Source organism: Lynx rufus, unplaced genomic scaffold, assembly GCF_022079265.1.
Source record: "Lynx rufus isolate CCGP_SWC_20201006 ecotype Redwood Valley unplaced genomic scaffold, mLynRuf1.p SCAF_3, whole genome shotgun sequence".
NCBI lineage: Eukaryota > Metazoa > Chordata > Mammalia > Carnivora > Felidae > Lynx > Lynx rufus.
In genome coordinates this window covers 47,120,048-47,148,034 of record NW_025814845.1, presented here as the reverse complement: position 1 = coordinate 47,148,034, position 27,987 = coordinate 47,120,048, and the positions used below count along the sequence as shown (strand labels likewise).

The window sequence follows — 27,987 nt, the reverse complement described above, 5'->3', positions numbered from 1 at the left end:
TGAAGCCTCAAGATAAACTAATTTAAGTCAAAGCTCCAGAGTTAAAAAAGAAAGTAATTTTAACTGGATTAAATAATGCCACCCATCGCGTAAGAATACTCTGCCATTTACATAAGATATAATTTTAAAGTGGATTTTCTGGAAGTCTATGTAATATGCAATTATCTCAGTTTATAAGCAGGGGCTGGAATCAAAGATCGAAATACACTGTGACTGGATGAAGATGCACTCTCCAAAATGATTCTCGAACATACTTCATCACACATTTTTCCTAAGAAAAACTCACATTCTACTAAAACTTATGCATATAATGTATTTAATGTGTAATTAAGAACATTTTCAAAATAAGTATTTGAGAATGTCAAAAGAACTTGAATGAGTATAATCTCTTTTCCACTCTGCAAGGCCAGCGACCAACTGTTTTTCACTTTGGGCCTCAGCTTTTCGCCCAATGTCTAGCATATAGCACTCAAGCTCAGTAAGTGATTTTTTTTAATGAATCATAAGTTTTACAATCATTAAAACTGTATAACTACATATAACAAGACTGTTTGGGTACTAACATATCAAAGGAAGAGTCAGAAACCCAACAGACAAAACTAACATGAGTAATGCTATCTTCTACAAATCCTAATTTTCAATTGTGGGAAGCACCTTGAACAGCATTTACTTATTCTAAACATCCCTCCATACCTGAGAGATAATGATATAGATCACACTGTTCTGCTACAGTCGAGTGATCTCTCCTGGGCTGCATGTGGCAGAAATGTCTCTGTGGTCAAACAACAAATTAACAAGCTACTTTCAGAATAGGTAAGTGAGGCTCCATGTAATAGCACAGGCCCTCTGAAGACGACTTGGAGCAGAAGCTTTGTACCTGCCTTATGGGTTTCCAAAGAGGGCACTGGCTCAAGTTCAAAGACACAGCAAAGTCTCTTAAGTAGAACCAAACTATGGTACAATTCTTAGGCCAGCTCTTGGAGAATTTAGAAATGGACAGAAATCCAGGTGATACAGTTTTCTTAAAAATACCTCTGCTTCTTGTACAGGGTGCTGTGATGGTTCACTGAAATTTTGCATGCCCCCTCATGGACAAGAAATATATAGTTCCTGACCACGTGGGACTTGAGGAATATATCACTTATTATTCATACCAAAGGCATTTAATAAATATTTATAGAAGGTATACGAGAAAACTTTTCTTCTGTATTAGGTGGAATTTAAAAATATAGCATGTGTTACAAGTACAATTAAAATAGAACCTCGTCGGACAAGTTCCCTAAATAATTACATTAATGAATTATCACTTAAATCCATGATAACAGTGGTTAAAAAGAAAGAAAGTAGATAATTAAAATCACAGTTGGCCTACTATTTCTTATGAAAGGAAAATGACCATGAAGGTTAAGTATCACCTGCAGGTAACTGGTAAAATTCAGATGGCTAAAATCTTGTCCTAGGAGGCCAACTGCTTCTTGGAATAGGATATGTCCCCTGACTTTGTGGATTCAAAGTCAGATGTTGATTTGGAAATAAATTTAATTAAGAAATTTAACCCTCAAAAATGTACCACCAAACATTTTGCTAGAGCCTTCCTTTGTTATATGTATTACAAATGTAGTTACTGACTATATTTAATGACCATTTGCTACATTACAAAGACAACATCTTAAGGGCAAGAATCTCTTCCATTGTATTCATTGTTCTATGATGATTCCTTAGCGTGATGCCTATATTAATTGCATACAAGATTAAACTATTGTGCAAATTTTGTAACTTTTTGAGTAAACCAAAAACATAACCTTATTGAGTAAACAGAATATTCACACCTCAAATGTGACCAAGTTTTTCGTAAATTAAATTTCTAATTGTTTCTTCTTTAGACATATAGTCAGAATATTAAGAAAGTGACTATAAATTTTTCGATAAGGCACGGCAAAAAAATGAGATCATTATATGATAGGTGCTGGATTACAAGTAAAAAGGGAAGACATGCTGTTTTGAAATCATTTTCAGTTGCTTCAGAAATAATTTTGAGAATTACATAATATATACACACATATACAAAAATGCCCAATATTTGAAGAAACAGAGTATACGGATTATCATAAACCAGTTAGACAATAAATATAATATGTAAGACCTGCAGATATATTTCAAACTTTCAGCACTGGGAGACTATTAGAAATCATTAACCACCTTGACAAAGAATTTGGACTTCTTAATGTTCTCTTAAATAGACTCACAGTATATCTGTTCCATATTACTGTACATAGTCTTTACCAAATTTCACAAGATGCTATTTAATATCAAGCTGAAGAAAGCTGACACGACCAGTCTTTTCTTGCCAAATATTGGAAAATTTAATTAAATAGACATTTGACTTCAAGAAGGCAATGTTGAAAACTAAATAAACTTTATCCTTTTAACCTTATTGACTGACCAAAGTAACATGAAAACATCAATACCTCATCCGCAATGAGAACTCATATTGGATGAACTTTGTCTCTGTCAGGGATGTGATTACTAATGGAGGTGGTGGAACCAGACTTAAAATCAAATTACTCTGATGTGACAGCTTAATCTCAGACTTTACATAATCTTGATTCTACCACTTTGAAACTTCTTGGTGATTTAATAATACTGAGTTTAAGGGTCTAACATTACAAGCTTTAGGCATGCCAGTTACAATTCTAGTGTGCTAAATCTTCAGTTTGTCTAAAACGCATATGAAAACACAGAATAAATTTTGGTGGGACTAAAGTTACCCACTTGCTTCGAAGCTTTAGAAGAGTGAACATGACAGTTAAAAGTATAATCTGGTTATTTTATGTAGGAAACTTAAATAAACAGTGTTAACAGTGAGTGAAAGCATGATAATACAATGGTGTGAAACAAAAGGACATCCTTTGTGTTATTTTTCCGATTATTGCTTTTCTTTTCATAAAAGCAAAGAACATTAAGCCCTACAAAGCTAAGAAGAAAACAACAACAAAAACTGCCCTTAACGTTAAGTACTTCTGGTCATGGATTTTGGCATTTTCCCCCCGAGTTCTAAATTACTTCCACATGGGGAAGCTTTACAGAAAATGACATTATACAATAGTTTAGGGACATGAAGGGATTATTACAAAGCAATAATAATATTCGTGGTAAAAATTCAAACGTTTCCATGCCAGTCAGGAACACGCTGAAGCTACCCACCACACGTTTATTGAAGGAGCAGAATCATTGAATTCTTCAAAGTATAAAAATCCAACTAAGTACAATAATTGTAACATGAGATCAAACAGGAGAGGGGTTCTTCAAAATTTAAAGACATACTGACACTATCAATGAGAGAGTCAGAAAGACTGAATGACCAATGGTCAGGTAGAACATATATAAAACTCCAACAGCCAGTACTGTGATTTTATAGTTTTTTACATGGAGTCTGAGAAATAGAGGGGAAAGAAAGAAAGTACAGAGAAGAGGGAAAGAAAGAAATGCCAAAAAGAACTAAGAAAGAGAAATGAGAGAATGCACCTAGATATTATGTAGAAGATATTTTCATGTAAGTCCAAGGAAGAACTTAGTAAAGGAGGAGGCGATACATGGTCACAACCACTGCAGAGATAAAGATGACTTCTGTGAAAAATGAAGTATGACCCAAAAGAAAGTTTCAGATGACTTTTTGATAAAACATTATCAGTAAATTCGGGGAGGCAAAAGACTGCAAGGAGGTGGCTACTAAATGCTTAAAGTGTGTCATTGAGGTAAAAAAATAAAAACAAAATGTCCAGCTTTGTTGCCACTACAGAAATTAGTTCATATGTGTCACAGTCCCTCCTTTTTTTGAGTAGTTCAAAGTTATTTTGCTTCTCCTTTGGTACATGTTTTCATTAAGTGATCTGCACTACCTGTGACAGATGTTATGAGGCACTCCCACAGTTTATATAATGACAATTCTCCAAATCAAATGACTGTACAGCTACATAAAACACATGCCTCAAACATCAGCAAAGGCTAGAAACTGTCAATAGTATTGGGTCAGTCACTTTGCTGGAGAAGTTAAGGTCACGGTTTCAATCCCGCTCGGCTTTACTCTATAGCTTGAACCATTAACTCTGGTCAGCAGACAAGTTCTCTTGTGTCAAATGGCAAATATCTCAATACTATTTGAAAAGTAAGATAAAACACATGATTCTAGCACATCAAGATAACCTTACTAGTAAAGATTTTAACATTATTCACCCTATGATATAAAGAAGCAAAAATAATAATAATAATAATAATAATAATAATAATAATTTCCACCAATAGGGGAATGCCTAAATACACTCTCTACATCAAACCATGAACTGTCTTAAAGACCTTAAAAAGAATTAAATAAAATTATTCCAGCTGACTTAGGGGGAACTTCATAAGACATCATATAGTGAGAAAAGCAAGATGTATATAACATGATCCTGTTTTTGTAAATATACACACACAGACCTACTTAAATCAGTATTCATGCAAAAGTCTCCAAAGGACATCTGAGTATATAGAGAACTATTAAGAATATACACTAGGTGTGTGTATACATGTATACACACATACATACACACGGGCGTACGAATAAATATTTATCCTTCCTTGAAATGCATTGTGTGTATGTATGCATGAAGTGATGCCTAAAAGAATGGTCATTACAAGATTAGTTGAATTTATGTCCAGTGGTCGAAACTCAAGTAAACTTTACTTTCTTCTTCATATGTGTTATTGTAGCATTTTCATTATTTGCTTATTTATTATTCAGGTAGCCAGAAAGACAAAAAGGCATAATATTGTAGGATCAAAAGACAAGTGGCTTGGCTTCAATTTTATCCACCAGTCTGAAATCAGCATGGACTGCCCAAGTCCACTTCCTCCTAGATATTATATGAGTATTCTGTGATCACTGATACTTGATAATCAGGTACACTTGATTATTGAGAAACAGAAAACAGACATTTCTCCAAGAATGGCATGCAGATGGCCAACAGACACATGAAAAGATTTTCATCATCACTTACCATCAGGGAAATGCAAACAAAAACCACAATGAGGTATCACCTCACATTTGTCAGAATGGCTAAAACCAACAACACAAGAAACAGCAAGTGTTGATGAGGATGTGGAGAAAAAGGAACTCTTGTGCATTATTGGTGAGAATGCAAACTGGTGCAACCACTATGGGACACAGTATGGAGGTTCCTCAAAAAGTTAAAAATAGAACTACCCTGTGATCCAGCAATTGCACTACTGGATATTTACCCAACCAATACAAAAACACTAATTCAAAAGGATACATGCACCCCTATGTTTATAGGAGGATAATTTTATTCTTTATTTATTTATTTTTTTTATTTTAGGGAGGGAAAGAGAGTCCACAAGCAAGGGGGAGGGGCAGAGGGAGAGAGAGAGAGAGAATCTCTCAAGCAGGCTCCATCCTCAGCACAGAGTCTGAGGCAGAGGTGGGTGGGGTTTTATCCCATGACCCTGGTATCATGACCTGAGCCAAAATCAAGAGTTGGATGCTCAATTGAGTCACCCACCTGCCCCCATAGCAGCATTATTTTACAATAGGCAAGATATGGAAGTAGCCCAAGTGTCCATCTATCGATGAATGGATGGATAAAGAATAAGTAATATCTATATATCTATATATGTATATAGGTACCTATATTGATATATATAGAATATTATTCAGCCATAAAAAAGAATAAAAATTTGCCATTTGCAACAAAATGGATGGATCCAGAGAGTATAATGCTAAGTAAGCCAATCAGAGAAAGACAAAGACCGTATGATTTCACTCACGTGTGGAATTTAAGAAAAAAAAAACAAATGAGCAAAGGGAAAAAATAGAGAAAGAAACCAAGAAACAGACTCTTAATTATAGAGAACAAACTGATGGTTACCAGAGGGAAGGGAGAAGTGGGAGTATGGGTGAGATAGGTAATAGCGATTAAGGAGTGCACTTGTGAAGAGCACCAGGTGTTGTATGGAATGGCTGCATCACTGTATTGTACACCTGGAATTAATACAACACTGTAGGTCAAAAAAAGAGTTTCACATGTGTTCTGTACCGAATTAAAGTTTTAAAAATAAACATCTGTACTTAACTAAAACAAACTTGTGGTGGTCTGAATTATGTTCTCCGCACCCGATGTCCACACCCTAATCCTCAGAACCTGTGAATGTTTTAACTTTCGAGGCAGAAACATGGTTTGGTTTTTTTCAAATGTGATTAATTTAAAGATTTGAGATGAGAGGATCCTGAATCACTCAGGCAGGCCCAATCTAATCACAAGGGTCCTTATGCGAGGGAGGCAAGAGAGTCAATGTCAAAGAGATGTGAGGACAGAAGTACAGGTTGGAGCAATGTGCTCTGAAGATGAAAGAAGAGGCCACGTGTCATCAAATGCCAGTAGGTTTTGGAAGATGGAAAAGACAAGGCAACAGGTCTTCCCCTGCCACCTCCAGAAGAAAAGCAGCCCTGTCAGTACCCTGATTTTAGACTTCTGACCTCTGTACCTGTAAGAGAATAAACCTGTGTTGTTTTAAGCCACCATGTTTGTGGTATTTCAATATAGTAACACTAGAAAACTAGTGCAAAATCTCAACTATTAACAGCAACAGAATATTATAAATAATATCCAATTCAGGACAAGACTTACAGAGTAAGCGATAACGACCATTCCACTCACCAACTGCAGTTTTTCTCCCTACTTGTTCTAACGCTAGGTTCCAAACAGTGATTCTTACTTCTTGATGAAAAGTCATTTAAAGTCAAGCACAAGCCTAATTCTTAGGCACCAGAATAGAGGGAAGTAAAATACTTAACGCTTAACCAGCTGAGCCACTGAGGTACCACCCTTATTTTTATTTTTTTTTAATTATTTTTAAATGTTTATTTTTGAAGCAGAGAGAGACAGACAGACAGACAGAGAGCATGTGCGAGTGAACAGGGTAGGGACAGAGAGAGAGGGAGACAGAGGATCCAAAGTGGGCTCCACACTGACAGCAGAGAGCTTCATGAACTGTGAGATCATGACCTGAATCAAAGTGGGATGCTCAACCAACTGACCCATACAGGCAACTCACCCCACACTCTTATTTTTAAATGGGAATTGTACCACCTAAATAAACAAATTGCTGTGAGGAAAAAATGATATTTTACACAAAGTATTTAATGTAATATTGACACTTGGTACTAGCTCAGTGAACCGTATCTACTATCAGAAAAAAAGCTCTTATTTTTCTTTCGAAATTTTTCTTTCCTTTTTGATTATGACAAAGAGGAAGAAATTAAGTTGAGGAGTTATAGTCTGTTTTTATTAAACACCTCAATATATTCTTTTTTCAATCAGTTGTTTCCTGGGTTGTCAGCCTCTAAGTCATTCCTGTTTCCACTCCAATCAGGAATGAGCTGCTAAATGTTTAATGATTAATTTGCATCAGAGAGTTACCTAGCAACCACCACTAATATAAAATTAGATCAGAGTCTCTGTACAAGTCTATAATCTACTAAAAGGATTCAAAGATAGATGAATACTAGTCAATGTCAGAATTTTAACTCTTAAAAACACACCCAGATAATCTCAAAAGCTCATATTGGGAGGGTACAATATTTTTTATATCTTGGTATTCAGAGTTTTATGGCACAGTGTTTTCAACAATAAGCTAAATATCTATATGGTAGGGAAGACATTAAAATAACAATAGCAAACTCCTATTAAGTGCTAATTGTGTGCTGGAAACTACAGTGAAACCTTGGTTGGCAAGCATAATTCATTCCAGAAACATGCTTGTAATCCAAAGCACTTGTATACCAAAACAAATTTCAATAACCATTGGCTCAGTTGTGATCATGTGACATTCTGCATCACGTACTACTCGTATTGCAAGACATTGCTCGTTTATCAAGTTAAAATTTATTAGAAATGTCATCTCGCAGAACACTTGTAGACCAAATTACTCACAATCCAACGTTTCACTCTATTTTAATTCTACTGTGTATATCACTTATTTTAAGTAAAAGTAACCTTGAAGGGTTTGGACTGAAGATATAAATCACATTTCAAAAGCATTAGATTCATTTGGAGATGTCTAGTAAATAATTAGACTCTTCACCCTAATATCCAACATAGAATTAAAAATAAGTCCTGGCCTTCCACTATGTAAGTTAAATAAAATGACAATCATGGTCTTCCCATGTTAGTTCCTATCAACTCCGGACTTTCAACAGTTAGAACCTATGGTAAGTAGGATTTTTAGTGAACAGCTCCTACTGGTCAAGATACTACCTAGGGATAAAGATAAGGTATTTCATCATTTTAGAAAATATCATCTTATTCTCACAAGGAGCAGCAGCTGGTATCCAATCAACTAATATAACTCATCATAAACTCTTGGATTTTATATTAGAATCAGGGCTCCTCACAAATTGAGGGGCAAATATTGATAAATGAGGATTGCTGAGTCCTAAAGACAAAGAATAACATATGTTTCTTGCTTCACAGAATAACATATGTTTCTTGCTTTACACTTACCACTCATTCTTAAAAAGAGTAAAACAAGTCATCTGCTGCAGGCCAGTTATTCATAATTTAGGAGATTCAAGCTTGGTATTTGAACCCATTTAATATGAGTATTAGAGAGTTCATGATAAAGAAGGGATGGGGAGGGGCGCCTGGGTGGCACAGTCGGTTAAGCGTCCGACTTCAGCCAGGTCACGATCTCGCGGTCCGTGAGTTCGAGCCCCGCGTCAGGCTCTGGGCTGATGGCTCAGAGCCTGGAGCCTGTTTCCGATTCTGTGTCTCCCTCTCTCTCTGCCCCTCCCCCATTCATGCTCTGTCTCTCTCTGTCCCAAAAAAAAAAAAAAAAAAAAAAAAAAAAAAAAAAGAAGGGATGGGGAATTCTTAGAGCTCTGCCTTGTAAATATACCCAATAATATTCTTTTACCTGGAAGTTTTTTTTTTAATTATGCTTTATTAGGTATCTCTTGGTAAATAAAAGATTAGAATAAGACCAAAATACTGCCATAAAAAAAAAAAAAACGCCTTCTATTATACTTTGATACAGACAAGTAGGCAGTTACCAGTTCTACTGGCACTTGGGCAATCAGAATGAATCCAGAAGAAATAAAATGGATTCATTGTTGTAGGAATAAATGCATTTTGTTTCCAACAAAGTTGAATATGATCTCCCTCCTGAGACTTTCCTGTTATCTTGATGAACTTAACTCAATGAGTTCTCTAAAAGGTCAGGAGAACAGGAAAGGGAACAATAAGTCAAGGAAAATAATAGTAAAGGAAACCTTATGTTCTGGTTTTTGGGGAGAGATTAATTCTTCTATAATCCCATTAGCTGTATGTGTGTGTGTGTGTGTGTGTGTGTGTGTGTGTGTGTGCATTTAACTGTAGATAGTTTTTGACATCTATGAAATTTCACTATTACGGAGCACTGAACTTATTTCAAACTGTTCTAAAAACTAAGACAAGAAAACATTTGTCACACAAATTTGGATGCCTATTTGAAGGCTTTCAAAAAGCAAATGGTTAGTGTGTAGTTATTTGGTATATAGCGAACATTAAAGCAAACTGGACAGCCAACCTTCTCTAAAAATGTTTACTCAGGGGCTTTCTGGAGGTGATTTTGAAATAAATTTATGAGGAATGCCATGCAGCTTCAAATCTAGCTCCTTCCACAGAAAAGACTATCCTTTTATAATATGGAGAAAGTTGGATTTTTTGATATCTCAGCATGCCATCATTAATTGTGTTAGTTATGGGCTATATTGAAGGCAAACAAAAACCAAATAATCAAGCAGCCACATTAGGACCATTGTGAATTCTAAAAATTTTCTGGAAGAATTTGAATTAAAATGAGGAACTGGGTTAGACTGCCAAATTTCATTTAAAAATGATATATTTAGATCATTTATATTTTTGAAGGTAAGCTTACTCACTCCTTCCATCTCTAAGCTACAGAAAGACTACCTGAAATAAAAAAAAAAATAGAGTAGCATGATGGAAAAAGAACTTGACTGACAATCAAGAGCCAGTAAGTTGTAACTACGTAAACATTGATTATTTTACTTATTCTGAGTCTGTTTCTTCACCCATAAAAAAAAAAAAAAATTAAAGATGGGTTTAGATTGCTTTAAAATTGAATTCCACTGTTATTACCTAGAGACAGTATGTGAAGACTCATATAATAGAGGCTCAACCAATATTTGTTGAATGAAATAAATGAATGTAGTCAGGAGCCATCTGGACACATTTGAGTACATTGATACATCCTTACCTCTTTTTTTAAAATTTTTTTTTCAACGTTTATTTATTTTTGGGACAGAGAGAGACAGAGCACGAGCAGGGGAGGGGCAGAGAGAGAGGGAGACACAGAATCGGAAACAGGCTCCAGGCTCCGAGCCATCAGCCCAGAGCCCGACGCGGGGCTCGAACTCACGGACCGCGAGATCGTGACCTGGCTGAAGTCGGACGCTTAACCGACTGCGCCACCCAGGCACCCCGATACATCCTTACCTCTTGCTGTCTATGAGAAGAAATAGGGCTGGAGATAAATTAATTGGTAGTAAAAGCTAACACCAATGATAAAAGTATGAAAATAAAAGATACTATGCCCAAACTCCACGGCAAGCTTGGTGTGATTTATGCAATTGCCAGTACCAGCAGTCAAATCCAAAGAGGTGCAGAGCCTGAAATTTAGGTGATAAAAGAACTCACAGAAACCCAGTGGGCTGAATGTGGATTCAGAAAAGTTGCTTGGCAGGTCTTAGTTATCACTTTGGGATTAAAAAGAATATCCCCATAAGAAAGAACTGGTTTAAAATCTAAATCATATGCCAGATGCCCTGATCGAGCTCTGAGAAGGACTCAAAATCCAGAGGTGATCTGAAACGAAAAATGGAGAATTAAGACAGAAGTCCGGGAAAATTATACCAGTAGTCCAAAGAACTAGAGAAAGATGTAACTCTACAATGCCTGGGGCTCCCCAAATCCTGGGATAAGTTAACAGCATTAAATAATTTCAAGCCGCAGTGCATGATGGTACTGATTGTCAAAAGACTTTGAAAATGGCTGAGAGGCAACAGGCATATTAAACTGAATAGCTACGATATACTGGGCATTTCTAATGTGGCTGTCACTGTACAAAGCTTTTAACATATATTTCATTTTAATTTTAAGTTTCACAGAAACTCTGTAAGTTGATTATCATCCCTATTTTCTCTGTGAAGGGTTTTGTTCACAGAGCAGTAAAACAACGTCATTAGGACATAGCTAGTGATTGACAAAATCAGAACGTAAATTCTAAGGCTCTCATTCTTAACCACTATGTTATATTCTCCAATGCTTCAGAGAACTTGGTAATGCGAAGACAGGGAAAATGTGGTAGGAACTGATAAAGAGCAGAGGTAATATGTCTTTGCCATAGAGATGCACTTAGAAACAGCCACTTCTTTTTCTTCCGTATCACTTACTATTCTATTCTGCCCTGGTTTCTGTTCTAATTGAAGCTGAAAAGCAATAATCATAGAAAGAAGATAATATGTTTATAATACATATTAATAAAAACTAAATGGTATTGAGTTTCCTTCCCAGTCTTTGATTCTACATTGATGTGATTACTTGAAGGAGGACAGAACGATGAGGAGATTATGGGTTCTTAGAAGTTAGGAACCATTCATATTTGGAGGCATTATTATTGGAGGCATTTGAACACTGTGCAATATTTTGAAGATAACTAGGTTTTCATTAAATGTTGGTAAAACTAAATTATATTAATACATACAGAACAGACTTGGAAGGCCATATATATGGGTTTAATTCAAGTATTATAAGTCAGTTATTGCGAGAAATTCCTCTTTAAAGATACAAGAAAATTTACATGGAAACTCACTACATTTATTCATACTATTTATGTAGTTCATATATTCACAATCAACTCCTTATTTACTGAATTCATTTTTTTTGCTGCCTCACATAAATAGTAGATATGTGTAATATAGCAAAATTAATTATACTAAATACCAACTTGACATGGGATTGCCTAGGGTTTGATACATTTATACAAAGAAGTAACATGATTTCTATCTATAATGACATGCTGCATATCCTACATCTAGCAAGTCTATTACAGAAAGTTTAAATGGTTTTCTTTAAAAGTATCATGAGAGGGGCACCTGGGTGACTCAATCAGTTAAGCATTCAACTTTGGCTTAGGTCATGATGTCATGATTTGTGAGTTTGAGCCCTGCATTGGACTCTCTGCTGTCAGTGTAGAGTCTGCTTCAGATCCTCTGTCTCCCTCTCCCCCTCTCTCCCTCTCTCTCTCTCTCTCTCTCTCTCTCCCCCTTACCCACTCTCTCTCTCTCTCTCTCTCTCTGTCAAAAATAAACATTAAAAAAATTTAAAAAAATGAGAAAAATACGATAATCTTTACTTAGAAAGAAAAACTATGTCTTTGTTAGTCCACATCCTAAGTAAACAACAATTAAAAAAACAATTTAATAATTTTAGGGAAAAGATAATATTATAATAAGTTTTATTGGTATCCTACTGCTGTTGTAACAAATTACCACAAATGTAGTAGTAGTTTCAAACACTTACATCAGAAGTCCGGTGTGGGTCTTAAGGGCTACAATTAAGAGGGTGGCAGAGGGGCACCTGGGTGGCTCAGCCAGTTAAAGCATCTGACTCTTGGTTTCTACTCAGGTCACGATCTCACAGTTCGTGAGTTTGAGCACCACCTCGGACTCTGCACTGACAGCATGGAGCCTGCTTCAGATTCTCTCTCTCTCTCTCTCTCTCTCTCTCTCTCTTTCTCTCTCTCTGCCTCTCCCCACCTCATGATCTGTCTCTCAAAATTAATAAATAAACTTAAAAAAAAAGAGGGTAGCAGAATTACGTTCGTCCTGGAGGCTCTAGGGGAAAAATTATTTCCTTGTTCTCTCCAGCTTCACAGAGACCACCTGCATTACTTGATTAGTGACCCCTTTCTGTATCTTCATGTACTTCACTCTGCTTCTGTTGTCATATATCCCTACTTCTAACATTGCTCCTTCTTATAAGGACATTTGTGATTACAGTCAATCTACTTGGGATAATCTAATATAATCTCCCTAACTCAAGATTGTTAATCTAATCACCTCTACAATGCCCCTTTTGTCATTTAAGGTAAATATTCACAGGTTCTAGGGATGAGGATATAGATTTTTGGGGTGGCATCATTATTGAGTCTGCTATATAAGAATTTAATTGTTAAAAAGTCTTTGGGCTTTTTAAAAAATTATTAAGCAATTAAAAATGTTTACAGCATTCATAGGAACTGTGATATCCTACCATTTGAGAAGTTTCTCAACTATTAAAATTTACATATATTTTCCCTTTATCACTTTATTATTTTTGTTTTAATTTAAGTGGGCTCCAGGCCAAGCACGAAGCCCAATGTGGGACTTGACCTCATGACCCTAACATCAAGACCCAAGCTGAGATCAAGAGTCAGAGACTTAACAGACTGAGCCACCCAGGAGCATCAACACTTTAGCATTTTAATGAGATATTGTGTTGAAATTATAATATTTGAATGAAATACTTTCAAACCAATTTATTCAATTTTTCTAGCTTCATAAAATTAATGATTAAAATACAAAAAAAAATAACTAGGTGCTTTTATAGTATTTTTGATTTTACATGTATTTAGAAAAAAAATACCTGGACAACTAACTCCACAGGTAAAATACATCATGATGTTTGCTACAAACCCTTTTTAGCAATAAACACTTTGGAAAATAGCCTTACCTTCACATGTTTTCACTAGTTTTCTTCCCATATGCAGTATAGTTTAAAAACAAAATGCTATTGGGGCGCCTGGGTGGCGCAGTCGGTTGAGCGTCCGACTTCAGCCAGGTCACGATCTCGCGGTCCGTGAGTTCGAGCCCCGCGTCGGGCTCTGGGCTGATGGCTCAGAGCCTGGAGCCTGTTTCCGATTCTGGGTCTCCCTCTCTCTCTGCCCCTCCCCCGTTCGTGCTCTGTCTCTCTCTGTCCCCAAAATAAATAAACGTTGAAAAAAAAAATTTTTTTTAAATAAAAAAAAAATAAAAACAAAAAATAAAAACAAAATGCTATATTCCATGTCTTTTTTAATCCTACATGTTTATGCAATTCAATTAGAGCAGCTTATAAAAATTTCTTTGAATTAAGTTTAAGTGCACAAGCTCTACAATTTTACTATTTCAAATAAAGCAAATGAACATACTTAAGCTAACCTCTCAAAGTTTATTTATGTCTATATAACATTGTACTTCCTAAACCAAATCTTTTCCTAATTCTGGCATTGCAATTAATTCTTTAATACCCTCAATTTATCTTGGTCCCTTAAAATCAGCATCTAAGCATACATTTACATATTATTAATCTACTATAACTATATACAAAGCTTACCTCGGTATTGATGCCATGTGACATTTGGCTTATTTGATGAAAGTTTACCTTTATGTTACTGTAGAATCATGCAATATGTTTCACAATATATACTTTAAAGAGAATGCCAGTTTATTTAATTTCATTCAGCAAACATACTTTGATTCTTAATAAATCCTAGAATCTTCAAAGAAATTTCTGTTTCACTAGCAATGTTATTAACAATATTAATTGCAGGCTTGTAGCTCTCCAAGTCACTGGCCTCCATCTTGACTGGACTGTGGTCACACCGACTTTCTATCAGGTATGAGAGCTGCCTGACCTCTTCCCCACCTGCCAGTCTTCATTGCTGCTGCTCTCCCTGCATTGGAAGTTCTTTCCCAGGCTCTTTGTCTGATTGTCCTATCCCCATTCTTCAGGTCTTTCATAGAAGTCTGTTACCACACCTTACATAATAAGCTGGTCCTTTCACTGCTCTCTATCATACAGTCATGTTTATTTTCTTCTTGCATTTTATTGCTATCTTTGATGAGTGTATGTACTGATTCATGTGTTATTTATTTGCCTTATCCCCCAAGCCTGCCAGCTTCACAGGGCCGAAATCTATTTTTCCCCAGCACCTAACATAAGGACGAACCCATATTGGGCACCAAAAACCTTCTGTTGGTAGAATTATTCTTGGTATAAGAACTTACTATCTTTTGAAAATTAAGAAATATAGTAACAATTTAGAGTGCTTTTACATGTATTAGCACTGATTATATCCAAACTCTAGAATAAGAGTTGCAAAATTTAAGTATCTTCAGAAATATCCAAACTCTAGAACAAGAGTTACAAAATTTAAGTATCTTCAGAAGCCAGGAGACATTTTAAGTGATTATAGTGAACCACGTAAAATACAATAAATGCTGGATAATACAACAAATAGAGAAGAACAGACCCTATTTATGTTTAAAAAATTTTTAGCATTTATTATTTTTGAGAGACAGAGCATGGCAGGGAGAGAGAGGGAGGCCCAGAATCGGAAGCAAACTCCAGGCTCTGAGCTGTTGGCACAGAGCCCAACATGGGGCTCGAACTCATAGACCATGAGATCGTGACCTGGGCCAAAGTCCGACACTTAATCAACTGAGTCACCCAACTGCCCCTTATTTAAGAGGGAGCAGCCCCCAGCCAGCTTCAGTCTATCATTGCCCAAGGAAATGCAGGTCCAGTATTGCTCCAGACTTTATGTTAAATCTGTCTTTCCGGGGTTTGAGAGGCTTATGGAATCCCTCTGCAGGCTGAAGCTGGCCCAGAGCCACTACAGGACAGGTTTGCACCCGATTCTACGGAGGGATCTGGTCCTCCTGATCACATTTAGGCTCTTTTCCAGCCCCACTGTCTTTGTATGAAAACACCACCTTGATACTAGATGTCATGCAGTCTTAATGTCCCAACCTAGATCACTACAGGAATTACACCTGATGAAACATTTTTGGAACTAATTCATCTGAACATAACAGAGCCCTTAAGAGACTCTCCACCAGTTCTTGTTCTGTGGCTCACGGGATCTTATTTTTCTGGACCTGGTTGTTACCTGATTCTGGAACTGCTACTTTGTATCCCCCACCACCCCCCAAAGTTTTTTTTAACTTAAACCAGTCAAAACTGTTTTTTTAAAGATTTGCAAGCATGTCTTATTAACATATCAGTTAATTGCCTTCAGAAATAGTTTTACTGTCTTTTCTGTGATCCACACTGCAATAAGTATTAGGTCTCACAGGGATCACAGCATACACAGAGGTCATGATTTCCACCTGTCAATTGACAGGTTCATCTCCTGTCACTGTTATGTTCTGCATTTTATGAAAACACCAAACACTTTTGGTTTTACATTCACCATACAGTTTCTTATCTTACATTGTCCCATCTGCTAAAAACGACTGTCGGGGCGCCTGGGCGGCTCAGTCGGTTGAACGTCCGACTTTGGCTCAGGTCATGATCTCACAGTCTGTGAGTTTGAGCCCCGTGTCAGGCTCTGTGCTGACAGCTCAGGGCCTGGAGCCCGCTTCAGATTCTGTGTCTCCTTCTCTCTCTGCCCCTACCCCGCTCATGCCCTGTCTCTCTGGGTCAAAAATAAATAAATGTTAAAAAAAATTAAAACAAACAAAGAAACAAACGACTGTCCTTCTCACTGGAGTCTACTCATCCTTTAAGACTCAGCTCAAGGGTCATCTCCTCTAGAAAACCTTCCCGGAAGATACCCATCCCCATCCCATACTAGCCGCTATGGGAAGGGCATGCCCTCTCTGTACACTGCTAATGTGAAATGCTCCTTTGCTTTGCTGAACTAATGACATTGTAACTTTGGGGACCTTGAGCCCCACCGGACTAAATTCTTTGAGCGCAGAATCTTTTTTCAGAGCTTTCTATGCTAATATGCAGCAATGCCAGGTATATCACAGATGTTGAGTGACGACAGATAAGTGGGAGGTCTTCAAAGCAAATGACATCATTTAGTTGAGAATAATTTCCATAAACATATGAGCAGATAGACAGAGGTATGAGAGAGTTTAGGATTAGGACCTCCAAGAAAGTACAGTCCATCTAAGTTTCTTGTTTTGTACCAACGAGGGCAATTTTTATAGGTATATAATACTTTAGGCATACAAGCAGAACTTAAATTAACTATCAGCACACAATTTATGGATTATCTGTTAGGTACAAGATATTGTGAAATAAAGAAAAACTATTTGAAAGAGAAAGAAATAAACTGGGGGGGGGAGCAAAAGGTGAAAAAGAAAGGAAGAATTTGGTTGCTTTTGTTACAAATATCATTCTAAAAAAGAGAATTTAGATAACTGCTCTTACAGATGGAATAATATTAACGGGACAATACTTGCTATGTTGCATGGAGGCATAGAGAAGAATAATGTGAAAAACAAATGGGTTGCTATTAGCATTCTTGAGGAATACAATCACCAATTTGGAAGAACTAAAATTCATATAATCTATATTTTTAACATAGATCTTCCCTCTGAACTAATAAGGTATTTTCTGTAGATAAGAGTTTCTTGAATTTACCATTAGAGCAATAAATAGAAGGAGCCATTTTGACTAAATTTTCTTTTTTCTTCAATCATTTAATACATATTTCTTGAATGTCTCCTATAGGCCAGAAACTCAACAAGGTGGTGAAGCATTGTTATTCAAATTATATCTTGACATTTCTGTGATATCTTAAAAATTAAACATATGGGTTAATTTCAGCACATGAGTTTTAAAACTTTTTTAAAACTTTATTCATTTTTGAGAGCAGGAGAGAGAACATGCAAGTAAGAAAGGGGCAGAGAAAGAGAGAGAGAGAGGGAGAGAGAGAGAAAATCCTAATTAGGCTCCATGCTTTCAGCCTCAGAGCCCAATGTGGTGCAAGAACCCACAAATTTTGAGATATGACCTGAGCTGAAATCATGAGTCAGGTGCTTAACTGACTGAGCCACCTAGGTGCCCCTCTGCACATGATCTTTAAAATCTGTATTTTTCACATAATAAGAATCAAAGAATGCATATATTAAAAAGGAACTGATTTGACCATTAGTTGCAAAAATATATTTAGTTATTTATAATTGAAGAATTGGTCTGTTTCAAATGCTGAAGAAAAGTACAGCACTTTTTCTTACAGTAAAAGAGATGAAACTAACAGATTATGAAATTATTTGTAAATACTGATTTTCCAACAAGATACATTTTGCTTGTCTTTCCATAGACGATCACAAATAACTCTTCAGATGGCTAATGTGTATGGTGAGAAAGCCTGCAAGTGCTATAACATGATTGGTTTAATCAAACACTCATTTCTAATAGCTCTCCAAATCGTGTACTTCCTCCTCCCCCCATTTCCTAAGAAAATCCACCACGAGAGAAGATTGCTAGAATAACTAATAAGTGCTTTGTATTCCTAAAAGGAAGAGACAAAGAACTGAAGAGAAAAGCTGGCTTGTGAGAGAAGACAAGCACTTTGTGAGTGTAATGTGCGTGAAATTGTATGCCTTGGAAGAAAGACAAATTGTCAGCAGGATACAAAGTAAAGATTCTTTGTTCAGAAAAAATACCCTACGTAGGTGGTTAGTTGTTTTATTGTTTTCTCCCTAACACAAATCTTCCCTGTAAACCTGCTAAACAAGGGTAACTCTACTGGAAGATGCCACAATTTCCATCCCCAATCAGGCCAAAAGGGATGGAAGTGAGGCAAGAAGGGGGGTGGAGAGCAAAAGTGTGATCCGGGTAAATGCAGAGGTTTAACCTCTGGAATATCTGGGTCATCTCCCAGGAGAAGAAAAAAAAATCACTAAGAAAGAAAAACCTCAAAAGAAAATGCAAAAGCTGTAAAAGTCACACTGGAACTAAGGTGTGCAAGAACAGAGAAAAGTATTGATTTCATCTGTCCCAAATTTGGTGACAAACAGGGTATCTGTGAGCCGAAATAAGAAAATACAGACTGGAGGGAGAAATTGAGATTTAGAAAAAATTAAATATAACTTTAGTGATTCAGAAAAGTTGACAAGACACTCTAAGAAAGTGGCCTCACAAAATTGTTTATAATCACTATTTTTTTCTCATTTTCTTTCCCATCAGCATCTAAAAAAAACAAAAACAAAAAAAAAGAAAGAAAGAAATAAAAAAAAGAAAAAAGTCATACCATTTGATTCAGGTTAAGGTTCTTCTAGAACTGTCATTGTTTAACCATATACCTATTTACTGACTCCTAAAACTCTGTGCAAAATTTATTGCAAGCTCACTTTAGATATTTTAACTCCACGTTTCTTGTGTGATATAAGGAATTTTGCTGAATTTTTATCTATATTACCTATAATATGCTTATATATCATTAATATTTATACACTTTCCCACATAATTTTTCCTATATTTGTTTCTATATTTTCATTCTTTCTATGTTTTTCCATGGGGAAATATCATCTTAAAATCAATATTACCATGGGAACACACACACAGGACATATATAAAAAAAGAAAATACCAATACTAACATTTTTCCCATGGGTTAATATTAAGAAAACATTCATAAATACCAAATGCATCACTTATATACAGTGAAGTTTTTTGTCTTAAATTAAAAATGAAAATGGATATTAATGAATTGTATAACAAATAGAACCTACCATAATTTGTTTATTCAGTTGTTCAAGTAGAAAGTTTTAAAATACGAATAATGAATCCTACATCTGAAGTTTACCTTCTAATCATACATTAGGGATATTTCAATAAGCATATTAAGTACTAGGATTTCTCTTATCATACAAGTGGTTTAAATAACTTCTTCTTAAGGTTCTACTTAGATAAGAGCCTCATTCCAAATTGTGGGTGGCATTTTAACAGCACAAACTAGTTTTTGCCATTATGCTTTGTTAGGTGTTTGAGGAAATGGAAGTTTGCAGTGATTCAGCGGCTTGAAGAAAGGCATTAAAACCTCTTAAAAGTAAGTAGCAAAAGGACTAACAAAAAAACTCTAGGCTCTTGAAGCATTTGTTTTCATCGTGTGCCACTGCTGTACTGATAACAATTATAATGGTTAAATACTGAATGAGATTAAATAACTCATGAAACTATCAATGGGAAACTCTATGGGGAGAACCAAAGCTGAGTCCTTAAGAACAGGTACTTGAGACAGGCTCCACTCTTGGCTCAGTCATTATCCAGCTATTCTTTGTTTTACATGAAACATTAGCTTATCCTATTGTGCTTCAGTTTCTTCTTCAGAATAGCAATACTCATACCAAACAGGGAGGAGGATATTGTGAGAACTTAATAAAATAATGTATGTAAATATTTAACCCATGTGGTAAATGAGATGTAGTAAGTGCCAAAAAATGGTAGCTATTTTAAGTAAGTGATTTTTTTTTTTACAACATTGAAAAAGTCTGTGTATTTTAGGCTACAGATAAGAAAAAAGAGCTTAGGGTTGGTCTAAATCACAACTTACTACAGATCAGGGAATAGGTCTACAAGATGAGATCGAGAAAATTTTAATAGCTTCTCAGCTGAAGGACTAATGCTTTTTGTTAAGTAACCAGACCATATTCTGAACGCACGCTCCCTGATCTCTGGTCGTTTTTCTACTAAATAAACCTCCCTTTCAAATAAGTCACTATACTTTATTTCACGGTTTATATATTCTTTTGCATTTTTTCCTATGAAATCATTTTAAATTTACTAAGTAAATTCCCATTTGTACATTACATTTTTAACTGAAGATAATTTAAACAAACACAATCATGTTACACCGTATAAATCAACCCAGTATATAAACTGGCGAGTGGCTGCACCTAAGTTTATAATTCTTATTTAATGAAACAATCAGAAAAATATATTAATACACATCCTTACTAGACAACCAGTAAATTTTTAGGATTATCAGAAACCTAAATAGGATATTCAGGAATCAAATTGTTTATCTCTGAAGATTTATAAGAGAGAAGGGAAATGTGTAGTAAACCACACTCCTTCTATGCAAAAGCATATGAACAAATTCTTATTTATATTGAAATGGTTTAAGTAATGATTTTTCAAGATAAGTTTGGCAGAGGATTTTGGAGGAACTATCCTCAAAGAAATTCTGAAGAAATACAGAAAATTGAAGAGACAGCTGTGAAATTCTTTAATATTTAAAAATTGTGAAAAAATCTAGCTTGACAGTTTCTACTTCAGCTTTCACGTTTCAAAAATATGATTGAAAGTTTCCTCAAACTGTCTTTAAAAATGAGGTATTCCTTATGGTATATTTTTATAAAATGCCTTTGGAAACAGCTATTCTATATAATTCACAAAGATCTTAGTATATAATCCAAATATAATTGTCAAAGTTCCAAAGAGGACTACAAATGTTCTTTTTAAAAATTTCCCTAATGAACAATAACTAGTCAGGAAGAGCTTTATACTTTCATAGAAGGGTCCCTAGAGATAACAATATATACAAAGCATAAATTCAGTTGAGATTTCAAGAAACCTATGCACTCATGCTGTTTTCATAACAAGGAAAATTAGCTTATAAAACATCACTAGATAAACTTTCTCTAATCAATCACACTAAAAATAAAGCAAAAATGAAATTCTCTCTTGATTGCTTTCATTATTATTTTAAAATTTCAATTCATTTCTTGCTGGCCAATTTGCTCTCTATTATTGGATTATGCACACTTACACCTTAGGAGTAATGTGTTGCTTCTTAAATGAGCAGAAATGCAGCAAGCTGACAACTATCTCTTAGCACAACAAACTTGTTGATCCTCAGGTACTTTCCTTCTGAGATGTCAAAGGAAGTTGGAACCTGGGATTTACTTGTGATCCCAGGTGTTTTGAACTTTGTGGATGAACTGATTATCTAATATGAGAATGTAGGATTTCCTAGGCGATCTTTACTAAAGAATCCCATGAACAATTAACTGCCAGATCTAAAATATTTTTATTAAATGGTGATTCTTCCTTTGGGTGGAAAGTCAGAAAAAAATGTTCCAGTTTTGATTGTTTGATCCTTCATTACTCCTGAAGAAAAAAAATGATGTTGTTGGCATATACCATATCTGACTTAAAAGCTGCAAAGACAAACTTCTTGAGGCTGCAAAAGATAAATTCTGAAGAGTGTTTTAGCTCATGTAACTTTTGTAATATCTTTTCAGTTTATTCCTTCTGGATGAATATATTTCTAGTCCTCCAAATGTTGACAGCACTTATAGATTAGATAATACAACTTCTACAAAGTTCAAAATTTATCAATTTCTATACTACTAATGTAAGTATAATAATATATATTATATCATATAGACAGCCATATATTATATTATATATATAATACTTATATAATATAATATGCAAGATATTATTCATTTTCATTGCTTGTTTGCTCAGACCTAGAGGGAGGCAGTCTCCTTTTTTTTCTCTTAACACTTTTCTAAACGTTTTATATTCTTGCATTAAGAAAAGGTTTAGAATAAGTATGGATATACAGAAATGTATAGTCAAAATGAATACTTCAGGATCATTCAGGCAACATCTAATTCTTCCAATGGTGGGAGGATTTATGATCCTGAAAACTTAAGTCCTTAAAAAAATGTATGTAATACTTCTTACACTTTCATAGAGAATATTTGGTCAATGCACGCAAAACAATGCTTAATGCCTTTTCACAAGAAAAGTACAGGAATATACATACTGTAAGGGACACATTCATACTGCACTTCAAGGTATTTATAGGTTCCTGGACACGGGTCTGGAAAAACATCAGGACCTGCCACCACTGCGCACTGTGTTCTGTTATTGCACCTGAAATCAAAAAAATAAAAAAGAAGAAATAATAAACGTATGGGAAGTGAAATCATGATTAATACCAGTGCTGAATTTATTTTGCTTCTTGTTATAAAAATTTAAGTATGGTTTTGCTCAATTTAGAGTTTTAGACTTTGGAAGGAAATATCTGTAGTATACTCAAGAAAAAAAAACAAACCTAGAAATAAAAATCAACTCATTCAGTTTACTCATACTAACGAATTTGATTTTTCAGTGAACACAGTGCAACTTTGAGTTAGAAATTAAATACTGCTTAAGCAACACTAACTGGTTCTTAGGACGGCACCAACGTGAATACAAATAACTGTTTGGTAGGAATCACTCACTGTCGTTGTTAAAAAAAATTGAAAAAATATAACCACAGAGTTTTATCAGAAATTTGTAAAATACATTCAATGATTATCATGACATCCATTTTAAAGGCAGTCAAAATATAATGTGGAAATGCTTTGGCCAAACCTAAATCAATAAAAATTTAATATTTGAGTATAAAAATCTCTTAAAATTTAATTTATATCCATTAATATATTACTAACACCATAAGTAAAGCCATTTCTATGAACTGATTCTCATGTTCCTTGTGTTTGGCCAAATAATTACAGTAACCTCACAGATGGCTGTTCACAAATACCAATATCCTATAACTTAAAATAACTTTGAGTCCCCAAAGAGAATAATCAAAAACCACTACGAAAATAGAAATATACACTAGGCATCCTTTGTGGCAACTCGGCTAAACAAATCTGGGCTACCCAGATTTAATCATGGGTAAGTATACATATAATGAAATTGATTCTTTGATTTGGAGTGGCTTTGCTAAGGTAAATTTTACTCAGAAATTGTCTACGTTCAATAATTTATTGATAGGTACATTTTTCTATAGAAAAATAATGTTTTCCAACTATTATATTGTCACTAAGTGTACAGGATGAGGCATTCTACAGTTATCCTGTCATATGTTCTTGTTTATTCATCTCAGAAATATACTACCTCATGGCTAGAATTTTCTGTTATATATACTTGAAGATATGCTTTATTCTATGAAATGACCAATACTTCTGAATCATTGTTTGCATACTGGCGGAATAAGGGAGCACCGAAGGAAGAACTCATTCTGATTTACTGTGAAAATACCTTGGGTTTGCTTGAGGCTACCATTTGTTGGCCTTAGTGAGGATTTTTCTTAGTACCTAAATTAAAATTGATTTATTAGTGAATGTTGTAAGGTGAAAAATATATTCTGTGCTTTCAGTGGAAGATTAATAAAAGCCAATATTCTACACTTTTTATGCAATTTAGTATGATAGTTAATCCTGAGGAACAACATGTCCCTAATGTTCTCCTGTGTAGATTTAATGTCTAAGGATGATTACCAGAGAACTTGTAATAATGGTAATGTAAATGTGGCTGGCCTCACACATAAGAGGCAAGGAGACACCTTGCCATTTTAGTGCACTCAGACTTTAAAAAATTGGAGTACTTCCCTTTTACAAAGAAAATCTTTTGGAAGGAGATGTCTCAAAGTCAAAATACATGTTTCTTTGCAGTTAAGGCATACAATTTTCATATCACACCTGGAAAAAAACTCATAAATCTATCTCAGATGTTTATAAAAGGAGCAGCTATATAAACTTAGTTATTTCTGTAATTTGTTAAAGAAAGTTATCATCGGGATTGCATTTGAAGTAGTAATAGTTAATAATGAAAGAAGTATACATCATAAATTCAATGAGATACAAATATTTTGTAAATGTAGTATTTCTGATCTGCAGTTATTAAATCATCGGCTTTCTTGGTCTACTCTTGTTTTACACCCTGTTATCAACCTTTCATTCTGATTTCTACACCTGACATAATAAAATTCATTTAGAAGTTGTGTCTATTCTTCTAATTCTCAGATACAGAAGGGCAACTACATATCTTTTATTATTTAATCAATGTTTTATATCAAAAGACAGATTACTACTCTATTCCCTACTACTTTATGCCCTATTTATGAGTAGGGCATAAAAGTTAAAATTTATAACTATGGAAGTGTTTGTTGCACAGAAAGTGGTCTTGAATAAGAGATTTCACATGGTTATGTTTGAAGAGTCTCAATTAAAAAATATAATACGAACACTATTCTAATCCACCTATCCACTTATCTATCTAGACATGCACACCAAACAGTATTCATACTACTTATTATTTAAGTTATAAAAATATAATTTATTTATGCATATTTAAGAAAATTAAAATAAGTGACCATTTGCTGTAAAAATAAGCCAAGTAAGCCTTCTAATTAATGAGATAGTATATTGAGGAGGTATATAAATAAAAACATGCTATACCAATAATATATTTGCAGTCATTATCATCATTGTTCTGGATCAAACAACAAGGCTTTACAACATTAACTTTTCAAAATAATTACATACTTTATTAGTATTTATTAGTATATTATATTGCATTACATTAAATGTTCTTTATAAGTTAAGATTCTTAAAAATCAGGGAGACAGGTAGACAATCTCTAGAATATTATTTTTGTTTTTAATTTTTTTTTTTCTTCAACGTTTTTTTTTATTTATTTTTGGGACAGAGAGAGACAGAGCATGAACGGGGGAGGGGCAGAGAGAGAGGGAGACACAGAATCGGAAACAGGCTCCAGGCTCCGAGCCATCAGCCCAGAGCCTGACGCGGGTCTGGAACTCACGGACCGTGAGATCGTGACCTGGCTGAAGTCGGACGCCTAACCGACTGCGCCACCCAGGCGCCCCTAGAATATTATTTTTGTATAAGATACATTAAGAATATTATTTTTGTATAAGATACATTATAACATTGATTGCTTGAAGACCAACTATACTTCAAAAACAGAAATTTAATGGTTCTGTCTTCTGTTTTAAAATTTTTTTTTAATGTTTATTTATTTATGAGAGAGAAAGGCACACACACACACACACACACACACACACACACACACAGTGCAGATGGGGGAGGGGCAGAGAGAGAGAGGGAGACACAGAATCTGCGGCAGGCTCCAGGCTCAGAGCTGTCGGCTCAGAGCCTGACATGGGGCTCGAACCCACAAACCATGAGATCGTGACCTGAGCTGAAGTCGGAGCTTTAACCAACTGAGCCATCCAGGTGTCCCCCATCCTCTCTTTTTGTATGACATCAGTTACTATAAATTAAAATGAAATTAATTATACTTTTGATTAAAGATTATTGAACAATGAACAGTTTACACCAGTGAGAGTACTTTTATAGTTATAAAAAATAAAGTAAATTCATTCTAAAATATTAAAGATGATAAATGTGAAATAATCAAATGTTCTCATGTGCTTTAAACTCAGATTTTTTCATTGTTTACTTTTAATATAAATATAAATTAAAAAATGATTTTCAGTATTCCTGATATTAAAGATACTTCTATAACCACAATAAAGGATGAGAAAAGACTGCCATAATATGGTTAAAGCATCCTAATCCACTAATATTCACAGAGAAAACATCATAATCTTAGAAAGTATTAAGGCTTATTTACAGTGATAAAAGTTTCAATATTTTTTCATCAGAAAGTCTATGCGGTTAAAAAAAAAATCCACTCCAACAATAGTTTTGAGGATAAATGGCTGGAGGGGGTCAAAAGTTATACACTTCCAGTCATAAAATAATTAAGTCATGGGATACAGGGTACAGTTCTGGGACTCTAGTTAATAATCCTATACTGTACATTTGAAAGTTGCTAAGAGAAGACAGTAAAGTATAAGCAGATGGCACTGACAGAATTCTCAGAATCCCTCAGAGTTTCACTTTTCACATACATAACATGGAGCCAGTTATTTAATTGCTGCACAAAGTTGCTATGCTTATAAAAATTCATTAGGAAAAAGTGTGAAGGACCATATATATGCACAAAGTATACTTTTGGTTGTCATAGTACAACTATTATCATGACTAACATTAGCCATTTGTTTTAGGATAGGTTAATAATACTTCATTCCAAAACACTGGGTCTTTTGAGAGGAACTTGGAGTACAAGTGAGATAGCACACAAAAAAGCAGATAAACTATTTAGGTTTAGAGTAGAAACAGGAGAAAAGTAGATTCCCATTTAAAAAAATCAAAACTGTAAGCCAGATCATTAGTTATACATAAATTACTTTACCGAGGACATACTAAGTCCAAAATGTAGAGTAACAATGCCCTATATCTGATATGTGTAACCTTTCAAACTTGGAAAGCATAGTCACACAAATCCTACTTGTCACTTCTTTTATCAGATGAATATTATAACCTCCAATTTCACAGAGGAGGGAATAGGTTTGAAAATGTTAAATGACTTTTCAGATTATCAGAATTCAAATCATGGTCACTGGACTGCTGAACAGTGACCCGAAAACCATGGGACTGCTGTCTTCTGAGACTGTGAGTCATGCATTTCATGGTCACTTTGGGAAACTGACTTAATTCACTGATAGGTTCTCAGGAGTACTTGTGATGATCCGATGAGATACAGACAAGGCGTAAAATATCTAAGTGTCCCAGGATTCCTTTGGTCGTGATGTGCATCAGGCATTCCAAGGAGATCCCGAATTTAAATTAACATTACACAACCAGGCCCCTGCAATCCAAATTGGTATGTAGCAACTGGAAAGATCAATCTCTGAGCATAGGAGGAACAAAGGATGAATGAATATTTATTCAGACGTTTCCAAAAGAAAAGAACAACATCATGTCCTTTTAATTCAACCCACATATAAACCTTCAAGGTGCCATCTACTGATCAGGTTTATTTAGTAAACGTTATTTAATATGTTGGATGCTATTATTAGCAGTAATCTTAAAGCAATATTGTTTAATTTAAAATAGTGTGTTATGATGACTGCCAGGGAAGACATACATAATTCCAGGGCTAGCAACAGGATACAAAATCATCACAGTTTACTAATCCATTCAGATCATTCACAGTTTACTAATTCATTCAGATATGGTTAAGAACAGTACAGGAACAAAATTAGTTAAGTGTGATATGAAGAAATCATCTCTGGGGAAAAAAAATTCCTCTATTTGCTACAACCTAGGGCAGCATATAGTGAAAATGATAATTGCTGAGTTTATGTGCATATCACCTATTCAGATAAGTTCTTATTATATATAAAATAAGTTAATTAGCCTATTTTCTGTTAAATACAATAAATTTATCTT

The 27,987-nt window shown here is 34.9% G+C and overlaps 1 protein-coding gene across 18 annotated transcripts in view; it reads right to left on the bottom strand.

Annotated features, from left to right (window-relative positions):
• ADGRL3 (adhesion G protein-coupled receptor L3) overlaps positions 1–27,987 on the bottom strand; it is a 497,188-nt gene that overhangs the window by 310,460 nt on the left and 158,741 nt on the right. For 17 of the 18 annotated variants that reach the window (XM_047091224.1, XM_047091225.1, XM_047091226.1 and 14 more), the window contains one exon: positions 22,659–22,768. The exons of the other annotated variant lie outside the window; for it this stretch is intronic. In XM_047091224.1, coding sequence (XP_046947180.1) covers positions 22,659–22,768 — 110 coding nt within the window. The remainder of the gene's footprint in view (positions 1–22,658; positions 22,769–27,987) is intronic. 18 annotated transcript variants of the gene reach the window in all.